The following is a 13,747-nucleotide window of genomic DNA, read 5'->3' on the forward strand; positions in this document are numbered from 1 at the left end:
CCCCTGCCCCGGGGGAGGGCCCGCCCCGCGCCCCGCGCCCCGCGCCCCGCGCGCGCCTCCCGCAGCCCGCCCGAGCCGCGTCAGGGCAGAGGCGGGGTGGGGCGCGGTTAAAAGGCGCTGCAGGTGGGAGCCGGGCCTGGTCCCGAAGCCGGCGGGACAGCCCGACAGCCGGACCGTCACGCGCCCAGAGCCGGCGGCGCCCGAGCGCGACCCTCCCGCCTGCCCGAGCGGAGGGCGCCGCCCCGCCCCGAGCCCCGCGCCGCCGGCCGAGCAGGTAAGCGGGCGCCCGGTGCGCTGCGACGCGACTGTCGCCCCCGGGGCGCAGGCTGGCGGGCCGAGTGGGGGGCGAGCGGGCCGCGCCATCTCGGCCCCTGGGTCGGAGGAATTTCCTCGGAGAAGCCAAGCAGGCGAGGTCGTCGGCTTGTGCCCTCCCTCGCCCTGGTCGCCCCTGTTGGGCGCGGGAGCCGCCGGCGACCCCCCGGTGGGCCCTGTGGCCGCGGGGCAGTGGCGGGGGGGCGGGGGCGGGCCGCACGTCGGGGCCTCCGGGACCCTCGCCGGCTCGTCCGCATCCTCCCGCGTCCGCGCCTGTGCGCGCAGGAACGAGGATGGACTGGTTTGACTTTTACCCTCCACGGTCCCCTCGGACTTGCACAACAGGTTTGAGAAGTGTATCGTGTGTGGCAGGGGCCGGACTGGGGCCTGTGCCCCTTTCCCCCATTTCATTTGCTGCCTTTTGGATGCTCTTCGCTTTTGTGGGTCACCGATGGGTCCCGCTCGGATTTGCGGAGAAGAACGCCAGGTTAAGGATGGGTGTTTAAGGTCAGCCAAACCCTGCGCCCTGGTCGGGTGGTTAAGTCGCGGGGAGAACCGACCAGTAGGGCTGCATGATGCATGTCCAGGAACTTGTGAAATGCCCGTGACAATAGTGTGGACCACAGTAATTAAAAGTAATTGGTGACACATCTTAGTAAGAAGGTGCAGGCGCTGGAAGGTACTTCCTGTTGGGGGAAGGAGACCAGTTCCTGGTGCCACCTAAGCCCTGTGTTTGCTGACTGAGCTGGCCGCCCGTCCTGCGGTGAGTGCTGGGACCCCCGCAGGGGCTAGGGACCTGCGGCCACCACTGCGGGGACCCCCGGCCCAGCGACCTCAGCGTCCCCTAGCAGCTCACTGTCAGCTGAGTGCCTGGTTGCCTTTAACTGCACCGTTGTTCTTTCCCTTCAAGTGGACTTAATGCCGTAGAGCTATTTTCTTGCCCCAGTTCTGGCTGAATCTAACCAGTGTTCTAGAAGAAAATGTCCTGCCCCAATGCAATTTCCTTAGAATTGCAGGGTGCTGCTCCAAACTGCTCCTGTGGGGAGCTTTGTCTGTTGTTTGGATCCGGCAGAGTCTTTGGGGGTGTTGTTTGAACCCTGCCAAGGAGGGGGATTCCAAAGAGAGAACACCGTGGCTCTAGCCTGTCACATAACTGGGGGTGGGGGCTGAAGGGCTCCCCGTTGCCCCCACACAGTGACTAAAACCCAAAGGTGCTGGTCAGGCCACCTGTCCCACTGGTGGTGGTTGTTATCTCAAAACAAATTCTAACACAGGCAATGGTGACTTTATTCTCTTTTTTTCTTACTTTTCTCTTTTGAGTTATGAGAGAGAGTTAAGGAAAAGAACGACAGAAGAGCTGGCCAACAATCCCAATAGGGTGAGAGGAGAGTTCTAACTTGCACATCCTCACCACGCATCTTTTATCCACTCGGAACATTCAGGGAGCCAGGAGCAGTTGGTATACATTAGTTAAAATATTAAATAGGATAAAATTGTGGGAATATAATTTCTGACCCAAGCTTTTGGGCCATGGGGCACAGTCCTTCCACGGGCTACACTTCTTAGGTCAGGATTTCCGTTTCACTTGCTCGATTCATGAGCGTGGAGCTGGGCCACAGGGGGCCTTTTCCCTTTTAATTCCCAGGGTCATTTAAATCCAGTTGAACTTAAATTTTTAGAAAAGATACAGGTTTGCTCAAATGAACAGACGCTGCTAAAAAGAGCCAGAGAAGGAAACTTGAACTTAATGGAAATTCTTTGAATTCTTAAATGAAGTAAGAAACATGTAGTTCCATGAACTGTGCATGTTCATATTTAGGCTCCATAGACAGAAAAAGATTTCACTTTTATTGAGTTAATTTTGAAGAAGTATGTGAATCCTAAATCCATTGTTATCACTAGTCATTACTTTGAAAGGACAGTTGCTGAAGTTTTTTGTCATAAATTTAAAAATCAACTATTGGATTGCCCCTTAGATGACTTGAGATGTCTAGAGACAAAAAATATAGATTCTTCTTGATAAAAGAAAGAGTTTGAGTTTTTTTCTAGAAACTGCTGATTTGGGAGCTGGGGTATACCCCCTGTCTCCAACTGTCCCCGCCTCCTTCCTTTTTTCATGCTCAGGGAATGAGCTTGATGTTTGAGATTGGGTAGCATTATTGTTTTGATCAGGAAAAGAACGGGCACTAAAGAGGAACTTTGTTTTGCACGTTGGGAGTATAAGCAGGGAGCGTCAGGAAACTGGCAGTTTCTGAACTTGCCTCCTAACATTTCTGGGGATGAAGAAAAACCACCCGCAAAGTTCATTCAGTAGACACATGGGGGAGGAGTTCAAGGAGTTTGGCAACAACTGCTGTTTTCCCGTCCACAGGTGACATCCTCACCAGAGCAGAGACTGACGTTGGTGCGGTGGCTGTGCGCCCCTGGCTGCGGGCCTGAGTGGGCAGGAGAAAGCCTGCGCCCTTCAAGAGGGGCCTTCCTCGCTCTTCGTGCCTGAGACGCCGGGAGTCCTGGGAACCAGGCTCAGGTTCGCGCGTCTTGCCTTGACATTGCTTTCTTCCGTCTGTGCAGACTCCTCGGCTGCCCACAGCTGACGTGGAAGTTGGGAGGCGTGTGTTCTCAGATCTGTCAAATACTCATTGAATGACTTCAAAGGGGTCATTTGAAGGGAAACAACTACCTAGAAAAAGATACTTTCCACCTCTTGGTCAATGCAGAGGGGTAACATTATAATTGATAGGGCTTTAGTTTTGGTTCTGTCATCAGTGAAACTAAAATGGCATTATTAAACAAGCTAGTTGTGATTAAATTCTTAAATAAGAAGTTTTAAAACAACTGAGAAATTACATTACTGTAGTAGAATGCCAATAGACCTAAATTATTTGAATTTTAAAAGGGAGGAACAATCCATCTTCCTAATACTGTGTGTATCCTCAAAAGTAGGGCCAATGGTTTACTTATGTTTAGAGCTAAATATTTTGTACCAGAGGTTTAGTATCAAGAATGCAGCATGTTGTTGTTCACTAACTTTGTGGTAAGATATGACACAAAACCAAATTCAATTTACCTTTTTAAGTTTAAATGTAAGCACTTTCTTATAAGTAGAAGACTACAGAAGCTAAGTATGTCTGCCCGTTCCCTAAGAGAGAGCCAGCTTCTCAGGTTGGGCTAGGTAAAAAAAAAAAAAGAAGAAGAAGAAGAAGAAAAGAGAGAGAGAGAAAAGGAAGGAAGAAGGAAGGAGGGAAGGAAGGAAGGAGGGAAGAAAAGAAAGGGAAAAGGAAGGAAGAAGAAATTTAAAAAAGGAGAGAGAGTGCCAGGAAGGCACCAGTTAAAATAAACCTCTCTGGTTTGCAGAGACAGAGTTAATCTTTTACTCTGTATTGAAAAAGCGCCTCCCCTTGGCCCCAACCCTCTTGAGGGAGGAAAGGAGAGAGGTATTTTGTTTACTACAGGTGCAAAGGGCTCCAAGGGGTGCAGTTATTTTGGAAAATGATTTGAAATTCGTGACAGTTCCCCAAATTGAAATAGCCTTCACATGTTGTCCAACCAAAGCATTTGAGAAAGACTGCGCCCGGGGGTTAGGAGTCTTTTCAGGGAGACTCTGAGGGCTGGAGCCGTCTTGCCTCGTCCTTCCTCTGGGCCCCTCTGCAGTCACACACCGGCCACTGCAGCTCTGCCCACTGAGGGTCAGAGATGAGTGTCCTCTTTAAAACTTGCTGAATCTTCCACTACCCCCTCCATCCTCCCTTGGCTCCTTGAGTGGGAAGGTCTCCTGGGGGCCACCAGGCCTCACCAGTGACTGTAGCAACATGTTGGGAAGTTTGGGGCTCAGTAACCCCAAGACGGCCCATCACCCTGGCCTCTCTCCTGACAGTTGAGAGGTGAGTGCTCCTTTCTCCGTGTGCACCAGAGAAAAGACTGGAAAGAGACGCCTGCTCTGTCAGGAAACACCTGCCCAGGTTCCCTGGCCGCCCCGGGTGCAGCCCCCTCAGGGCCGGGGTGCATGGACACAGCCCCTCCTTTCAGGTCATCTCTGCTGTTGTGAGTAACAGGGCCTTTGTGGCTCTTGCAGGAAGATACCTTGGATCAGGTGACTCTCTAGCATAACCAGGAGGTCACTCAAGATATGCTTGTATTTGGGTTTAACCTCATTTTTCTCAGTGACCTCGGCATCTCATTGATTTTTCTACCTCTAAAGGCACAGGTAAATTGCTGATCTTTCTATCAGCATTGTGAAGTAAGCATTGCAAAATAGACTGCCTTCAGTTCGCTACTTTGATAGAACAGTCTCGAAGCATGTCATTTGGGGACCCAGAAAAATCAAAAGAAATAAATGAAGTTGTTGCCATCCTAACTGTCCCTGTTTTTGAAGGGGGAGAGGCCCAAAGTCGCAGACGTCAAGGATCCTGCTTCTAGAAAACTGGGGCTGAGCTTCCTGTGGGGAAATTGTGACCTCTTGGCCTCTTCTGTGACTTCAGCCTCACAGAATTCCTTTGGGCCACCTTGATCCATTTGCTTCCTAGAAGGACAGGTGACAGGTGGCCACGCGAGTGCGGCTGTCCAGACAGGCCATGTGCTGCAGGCTGGAGAGAACACAGCCTTCTTGCCTGTGGGGAGTTTCAATTCTATGGGCTCTGAAGCATTTGAGAAAATGGGAAACTTGTATTTGGTAAATCAAAAACTTGCTGATTGGGCATTTTCTTGATCGGACTGCAGTGGGAACTGCTTACTGGTTAACAAGGGAACATCTTCACCGTATAAACCCACAGGACCGAGCCCCAGGGAGCAGCTGCTGTAAAATGTGTTCAGACGTCAAGACGTATGTTTTCCTTCCTTCCCCCACATTTTGAAATGTTTCTGGGATAGAACATCAACAATTAGGAAAATGTATTATGTCTTTCATCAGCAACTAAAATTAATTTTATAATTCATCTTATTTAACATGGGTTTTTAAAATCAAAGCTGCATTTACTGTGGGCATTGAAAGTCTCTTTAGGCTGTGGAATAAGTGGTGTATGAAGGGGCGGAGTTAATAAACCCACATAGTTATGGACCCTGGGGACTCCCTCGTGCCCCGCCCGTGTCACCCCTGGCAGCCACTCCCACGGCCTCTGATTAAATGCATCGAGGGACAAGAAACCACAGCCTTAACGGTGCCCTGTCTCTCCTGCCTCTCCGTCAGTGCTAAGCGCCGGCTCCAGTGCCTCATTCTGGATCCACACGTCCCCAGGGTGCTGTCCTGCGCCCCATAGTCTTCCTCAAGCTAAAGTCTGCTCTGGTGCCCTTGGCCGTGAGCCACGTCCAGACGCTCCCCAGGTTCCCACGGTGCGGATGCGCCCAGCTGCCAGGACGGCCGGGGCTGCCTCCCATTGCCCGGCTGCTTCCAGGGGCAGCTAAGGTGATGCGCGGGGCCAGGTCTGCAGGCGAGAGTGGGAAGCTGACCTGTGTCCCTTGCCCATTCAGGGACAAGAAAGGCTCTCTAAGTCTGGTGGACAAAGGACTTTGGTGACTCCCTCATCCCCTGAAAGCATGTGAAAAGTTGCCTGAGCACAGTCTTCTGAGAGGGTCTTTCACTTTCCAAAGATTCTCAAAGGGTCTGTGATTCGTCCTTTCTTTTTTTCAAGGAGAAAGCTGACCAATTCTTCAGTCTTCTGTGGCCGTGTAGGATAAGACAGCAGCTGTTTCGAATGGTAGCAACAGTTTCTCCAGCTGTAAAGAAGGGCTTTTTTCTCTCAGGATGTCAAGTCACTGTGCTAGCAGGGAGGCCCTGGGTCGCAGTGGCAGCGGGTCCCCTCTGTCGGTGGCCCCTGGCGGTAATGGGAGCTGCTGGTGAGGCAGAGCCAGCCCTGGGCCTGGTTACTTGGAGAACAACAGAGCAGTTTTTGTAAAAAGCTTGTGATTCTCTTGGAAGAGACTCTTTCAGTAGTTGACAATATTAGATTTCCTAAGAACACATGATTACCGCAGATGATGTTATTCAAGCTAGAAAAAAGTATAAATATATTGCATAAAGAAACTAATAAGTGTTTGGTATCTTTTTTTTTTCCCTTTTTAGTCTGCTGGGTAAACCAGATTATGTCATTCCAATGAGTTTTTTTCCTTGAATAAGCCATTTAATGAATAAACTCTACTGTGGAAGCTCTGTGAGCCTTGGGTAAAGGCAGTCTGCTGTAATGTGTGTTTACACAGTGATCAAAAGGGAGCAGGGGAATGAGTGTGCTCACCTGTGCTCCTGGATGGATGGCAAAGAGCAGCCTAATAGGGAATCGAAATTCAGTTGAATCAAGATGATCTTAACCACCCCCAGAAAAAGCGTTATTTCCAGGGAAAAACATTAGAATGTTGTTAGGGTAGGCATGCCCTAGAAAACCTCCTACTAGCAGACAGGGAGGTGAAGCTGTGAAATGTCGCAGCCTACTTTAAAATAAATTTCCTGGAGACGCTGCGCGTGTGTCAATTCAAAGGCACTTGCCACTAATTGACCTTTGCTCGCTTTTGTCTGCTTAGGAGTAAACGGGCGCCATGGACTGGGGGACCCTGCACACGTTCATCGGGGGCGTAAACAAACACTCCACCAGCATTGGGAAGGTGTGGATCACAGTCATCTTTATCTTCCGCGTCATGATCCTTGTGGTGGCTGCCCAGGAAGTGTGGGGTGACGAACAGGAAGACTTTGTCTGCAACACTCTGCAGCCGGGGTGCAAAAACGTGTGCTACGACCACTTCTTCCCGGTGTCCCACATCCGGCTGTGGGCCCTGCAGCTGATCTTCGTGTCCACCCCGGCGCTGCTGGTGGCCATGCACGTGGCCTACTACAGGCACGAAACCGCCCGCAAGTTCAGGCGCGGAGAGAAGAGGAACGAATTCAAAGACGTGGAGGACATTAAAAAGCAGAAGGTTCGGATAGAGGGGTCGCTGTGGTGGACGTACGCCAGCAGCATCTTTTTCCGAATCATCTTCGAGGCCTCCTTTATGTACGTGTTTTATTTCCTTTACAATGGCTACCACCTGCCCTGGGTGTTGAAATGCGGGATTGACCCCTGCCCCAATCTTGTCGACTGCTTCATTTCTAGGCCAACGGAGAAAACCGTGTTTACCATTTTCATGATTTCTGCCTCTGTGATCTGCATGCTGCTTAATGTGGCCGAGCTGTGTTACCTGCTGCTGAAAGTATGTTTTAGGAGATCAAAAAGGGCACAGACGCAAAGAGATCACCCCAACCATACCCTAAAAGAGAGTAAGCAAAATGAAATGAATGAGCTGATTTCAGATAGCGGTCAAAATGCAATCACAGGTTTTCCAAGTTAAACACTTCAAGGTAAAATGTAGCTGAATCACCACAAAACATCCATCTTCCCCAGAAAGCAATGCCAACCTGAAAATTCCTTCTCTAAGCTGAAGAGTTCGTCTTTATACGTGACTTTCATAATAAATAGATACTTGTGTTAACTTTTTGTAGAATACTCATGCCATTCATATGCAATGTAATCAAATATGTGGTCCGTCTCCAAAAACAAAAGACTGATTGACAGCTGAGCCTTGAAGTCACTTTGACATGTTGGTTTTATGTGGACTGTTGGACATAGTGGGTACTTCCTAAAAATTTAGTAACTGTTGATAAAGAGCATTTATCTAGAAATTGGTACTTTTTATTAGTAAAAGATATTTTTATAGGATTGAAATGTTTTTAGTTCTGACTTGGAATTTATATAAAGTATTTTTATAATGACTGGTCTTCTTTACCTGGAAAAACATATGATGTTAGGTTTAGAATTATGCCACAAGTATCTGAATTTCGAACTTTGAAAGGGTCTGTCTTGTTGTAAATATTGTTTTGCATTGTCTCTTGGCAAATTTATGAGCTGTCATGACACTCGTAAGGTGGAAAGTGTTCACTGTACAGTCAATTTTTAATGCTTTCTGAATGTAGAGGAGCGGTATGGAAGTGGGAAGCTTTTCTAAACTAGCCTATTTGCCAATCATTGTGAACAACTGAAACGTGACTGTGATCTCCTCAATAAAGCTCGGCCCTGTTGCCTACACCTCCACGTGCATCATGGTTTCTGTGCCACGCAGGCACCTTGCTGCCCTCCCTAGCGTGTGAGGAGTTGGTTGGGTGGCTTTTGCAGGGGAGGCTGCCAGTCACCGTGTGTGGAGAGCGCCGGACGGCAACAGGGATTCTCGCATCCGCACCACAAATGAGCAGAGGCTGAGCTCAGCGGCAGCCCAGCAGGTGTGTGGCTTGGAGACGGTGGGCGGCTTGCAGGACACTAGGAACACTAGGATCCTGCCTGCCCCTTCTCCAGCCTGTCCTTCTAGATCAGTTCAAAGTCTTCTTCCTGGAGACCCTCCCTACCTCACCCTAGGCAGCGCCATGTTCTCCTCACGCTCCTCCCCAGTGTCGCTCTGGGGGGTGTGTGCTTCCCAGAGTTCCCTCTGCTACCTCCTGGACAGAGGAGAGCCCAGCCCGTCCCCTTTGTCCTGCCCCAATACGCCCCTTCACATATTGAGCACCAATAAATGGATGTTGAACCATCTGGCGTCTGGAATATCAATCCTTTTTCTCCTGACTTTGTGGCATGGCGTGGGGAAGGGAAGAAGGCTCCTGGCTTCCTCACTGTAGGAGACGTGCGGGTAGCTTTCTGAAGCCCTGTGAACAACCTCCCTCAGTGCCAGAACTGCGGTTGCCATGGTTTCTCCCACCCACGAGGAGTACGTAGGTGAATGCTGATTGAGGAACACAGTGGCCTGGCCAAGGCCTTTTCAGGTCATTTTAACAGGGAAAAAAGTTGGTAATGTAACAGAATGCCTTGAGACCATTCACAAGGCAGAGTGCAGTGGGAAAATCCACCAAGAGGAGGAATTAAATTAACTGTGAAACTACAGCCAAGAATCTCTTTAAAGGTAATACTACAGACAGCAGAGATGCTATCATTAATTAGCCTCAGAAATGTGAAGGTACTTCTTAACCTAAATTATTTCCTGGTATGATTTATTAGACAGACACCAAAATAATTTATTTCTAGCTTTTTCTCAACCTAATTTTTAAATTTATGGATTCAGGATTAATGTGGTCTGTTAAATTATGGCCAGCACTAAGCTATAAGTAATCATCTCTTTATATACCATACTACCCTTATTCATCTCTTATTAACTAAGAGATCGGTTTCCCACTCAGAACATAATAATACAACCGGAGATAGTCTCTTCTGTCTGCAATCAGTATCTACTCAACTTTTCAATGTGTGGACAAGGGAAGGCATAAATCCAGCCCTAAGAGAGATCAATGAATGGTCTTCTAGACTCTGCTCATGGAAAGGGGATGTCCAGCACTTGTCAAGGATTCACATCTGAGTTCAGCGCTAACATCAGAGAGATGCTCTTGGCTGAAAAGGTGCCACAGCCTCTAACCTACTTAGCAGATGCTTGGGATTTGAAATTTTACCGTATTCTGTTTCCTCCCCACACACCACAGTCTAATACAAGCAGGAGGCAGGCACCTCTCAGGTGGAGCCAATGTTAACGGGGTCAAGATCTTAAGTTTCTCCTGAAGTACATCTGCCAGAAGAGTGCTGTCTTAGTCAGTTCAGACTGCTATCACAGCCTGGTGGCTTATAAACAACGGAAATTTATTTCTCACAGTTCTGGAGGCTGGAAGTCCCAGATGAGACATCAGTGAATTGAGGGCCTGGTGAGGGCCTGCTTCCTGGCTCTAGCTGGGGCCTCCCGGCAGTGTCCTCACAGGCAAGAGGGCAAGGGAGCTCTGTTTATATGGCACCAACTCCATTCCGCCTAGTCACCTCCCAAAACCCCACTTCCTAATCCCATCACACTGGGCGTTAGGAGTGAGACATGTTAACTTGGGGAGGACACAAACATTCAGTCCACAACAAACACTAGGTCCAGCTACAAGATCATAAGGACTGAATTAACATAAACTACAGCCCATAGCGTCCCGAATCTACTAGATCAGAATTTCTGGTCCCACAGCCCAGAAATCTGTATTTTTAACAAACTTCAGACTTGATTTTTATACATTCAGCCTCCTTCGAGGTCCCCATGGAGCAGGCAAACTTGTCACAAATCAGAGTACTTAAGGAGCACCTGGTGAGGTCATTTAAGATGTTCCTCCGGGAGCCATCCTCAAGGGTCTAATGCATCAGCCTGGGGGGGCGGGCTTGGGAATATGCATTTTCACAAGTTCCTCAGACGATCCTCACCTCGGGACTGGGCTTCAGAAACGCTCCCAGACACGTGCCATGTCATGCAAGTCCTTTGAAAATAGCTGTAGCTCTTAGAAATAGCTGCCTACATGTTCCATCAGTGACCCAGTTATAACTTTGGGTGTGAATATGTCATTTTCCCTTTGGTGCTTTCAATTTTGTCTCATGTATTTTGGAGCTCTGTTATTTACTGGACATACATTTAAGATTGATGTCTTCTGATAAAATGACCCTTTTGTCATCTGAAATGTCTCTTTAATTCTGGTAATCTTGTTTTGAAGTGTGTTATGTATAGTGTAGCCGCTCCAGCTTCCATACCATTTGAGTTTGCATTATTTTTCAGTGTACCTGTGGGTCTACTTCTATTGACTATTTTCTTCTCTCATGATTATGGGCCTCTTTTTCCTGTTTCTTCACATATCTTGTAACTTTTTACCAAATGCTGGACATTGCATATGAAAGAATCTCCAGGAGTGTTTTGTTTGTTTTTGTTTTTTCCGGTGAGTGCAAGTCCTTTTCTCTCTGCCAGGTGGCCGGAATGAGAACCTGATCATTCAGATTTCATCAAGAGTCAAGCTGAGCTGAGACTGAGCTGCAGTATTAATTAAATTGAGTGCATTTTCCTTTGCCCCTTAGCCTAATTTCAATTCCCTACACCTCCACTATGGAGCTACTGGTCTCTTTGGTCTTTCTGGTATTTGAGCTGGAAAGAGGCTAAGACACAGATTTCACATCATTTTCATTCACCTTACATTCAACTCCAATATGGCTTTGAAATTCAAGCATGTGAAATTGTTTCATGCTGTCTTCCAGTCCTGCCTCCACTGCTACTTTTGCAGTAAGATTGGAGGGAGGGGAAGGGTGACTGTTGAGCCAAATGATTTATTTTTGCATTTGGGGGCAAATTCTAGTCCACCTGGAAACCCACACTATTATCAAAGTTTTGGCTGATTTTTCCTCAACTCTACAAAGCCTCTTCACCTACAGAGGCTTCTCCACGTGCCACACACAGCTGGGCACTCTCCCCTACCTCTGGGACCAGCTGTGGCTCACTGCTCCCCCTCACTCCTGTAAGTCAGTTCATCAGAGCTTACTCCATCCATTGGTCTTTGGTAATTGTCATAGAAAAGTACAGTTTTCATTTTATCAGGTTTCTTATTGTTACCATAGGCATAATGATATTTTGCATTCTATATTTTAATTGGAAGCAGAAGCCACAGTGCTGTTTATAATAGCAAAAGACTGGTCCAAATGCCCACCAAAAAAAAAAGGATTTTTAATTAAATTATTATATAATTACATAAAGAAATACTATGAAACTGTGTGAAAGAATGAGTAAACTCTCTGTTTACTTATATAAAAAGATCCCCACAATATATTAAGAAAAGCAAAATGTAGAATGGTGTATAAAATATCCTACCTTATGTCCAAAAGGGGGAAGAAATCAATATTTATATGGGTCCAAATCACATATAGACTCATATCACAGTCCTATATATATAGAAATTCTGAGAAGACATAAAAGAAATTAATAAAAGTTGTTATTTTATTGTGTTTTTTATGGTTTCTTGACTCTTAAGATTCAGTTTCCACTTCTGTAGAAAGGGATTAAAAATACTTTCTTCATACACTTATGCCATAAAATAAACATGAAGCATTTGGCATATGTCAGAATATCAGGTTATGGATATTCCACAAAGAGTCTTTGGATCTTTGGATATTCTCAAAGATTCCTTTATTTATATTTATGTGTTTTGTGTGTCATGTACACAATGTAAATTAGTCATTCAATTATCTCATATCCGCAACACAGCATTTTTTTATTTGGTACTTTAGTCCCCCTCTTATCAATGGTTTCACTTTTGTGACTTCAGTTACTCAAAGTCAACCGTGATCAGAAAATGTTACAGTATTTTGAGAGAAAGACCATATTCTAACTTTTATTAGAGCATATTGTTATAATCATTCTGTTTTATCATTAGTTATCATTGTTAATCTCTTGCTTAATTTGTAAATCAAACTTTGTCATAGGTATGTTTGTAGATGAAAAAACATAGTGTACAAAGGGGTCGATACTATCCAAAGTTTCAGGCATCCACTCGGGGTCTCGGAACACAACCCCTGAGGATGAAGCGGGACCACTGTAAGTTGCAAGCAGGGGCTGTGTCTTTCCAAAGCCCATCAATCTAATAACACACATGCAGTGTCACACAGCCTGCAAGAGTAAGTGAATGTTTCCCACCAGATGGTGATGGAGACAATAATACCAAGATCCTGCAGACCGACCAATACCACCTTCACACAGGTAAGCTTCGCCTATGTACAGGAGCCCCATAGCACTAACAACCACAGCCTAATCCTCTAAATTCCCCACCACCACGGATTCATTCCAAAGCCAATAAGGAGACAATAAAAGGCATTATGTTTACTGCTTCCTCTTTTCTAAAACGTAACAGTCCAATGCCTATGTTTGACATTAAATATATAACCTGTTAAAATGGCTGATCCATGGCCTTTGACCGTACTAGACGTCAAAGCACTAGTCATTATCCCCTTTTAGCCAAATAATTTTACTAAGTAAAAGATCTAACCAGATGTTACTACTGCTTCTCCAATCACCAAGAAGAGCCCTGGGGAAAGAAGGTAGGGCATCCTTTTCCAACCTGAAATAAGGCTCCTTAGCAGCCCACCCACAGATAGAGCTCACCAAGCTGGGGTTTCTTGGGTCGCTGGGCTGTGAGCTGAAGGCACAGCAGAGCCGGGGGCGGCTCCCAGGGCCGTGCTGTGTCACCTCTCAGGACGCCACCATCGCACCTGGGGTCCAGCGCCTGTTTGCTTCCCTGGAAATGGAATGGAACAGTCGCTTTCCAGCTCCTCTGTGAGAGAGGCCGAAAGCAAGGAGTCTGCTTTACACTGGATCCGGGACACACGTGGGTGCGAAAGCACAGACATGAAATACTTATCCTTGCTAAGAGCACAGTATTCTGATATTCTCTTTTCTAATCCATTTCATTTCATTAAAAAAAAAAAGTAAGAAAAAGAAGGAAATTTATTTTCCAGTCCACTAATGAGGTCAGGGCCAGCAACACTAGGCAGGAAGGAGGAAAATATTGCCCATTTTTGTCTCAAAAAAAAAAATTGCCCATTTTTCTGTCGCCGCTTGCCGGCACATCACACGTAGCTTCCCTCCGAGTCTCCTCAGTGCCATCTAC

At 47.0% G+C, this 13,747-nt stretch overlaps 1 protein-coding gene across 1 annotated transcript; it reads left to right on the plus strand.

Moving 5' to 3' along the window:
• Positions 1-6,822: 6,822 nt before the first annotated feature.
• GJB6 (gap junction protein beta 6) lies at positions 6,823-8,360 on the plus strand. Its single transcript, XM_045567689.1, has one exon. The coding sequence runs from the start codon at positions 6,835-6,837 to the stop codon at positions 7,618-7,620; it is 786 nt and encodes a 261-aa protein (XP_045423645.1). The 5' UTR covers positions 6,823-6,834; the 3' UTR covers positions 7,621-8,360.
• Positions 8,361-13,747: the final 5,387 nt, after the last annotated feature.

This window comes from Lemur catta, chromosome 13 (assembly GCF_020740605.2).
Source record: "Lemur catta isolate mLemCat1 chromosome 13, mLemCat1.pri, whole genome shotgun sequence".
Classification (NCBI taxonomy): domain Eukaryota; kingdom Metazoa; phylum Chordata; class Mammalia; order Primates; family Lemuridae; genus Lemur; species Lemur catta.

What these genes read in the sequence shown, in the direction of transcription:
- GJB6 (XM_045567689.1), top strand. Translation starts at nt 6,835, where the DNA reads ATGGACTGGGGGACCCTGCACACGTTCATCGGGGGCGTAAACAAACAC.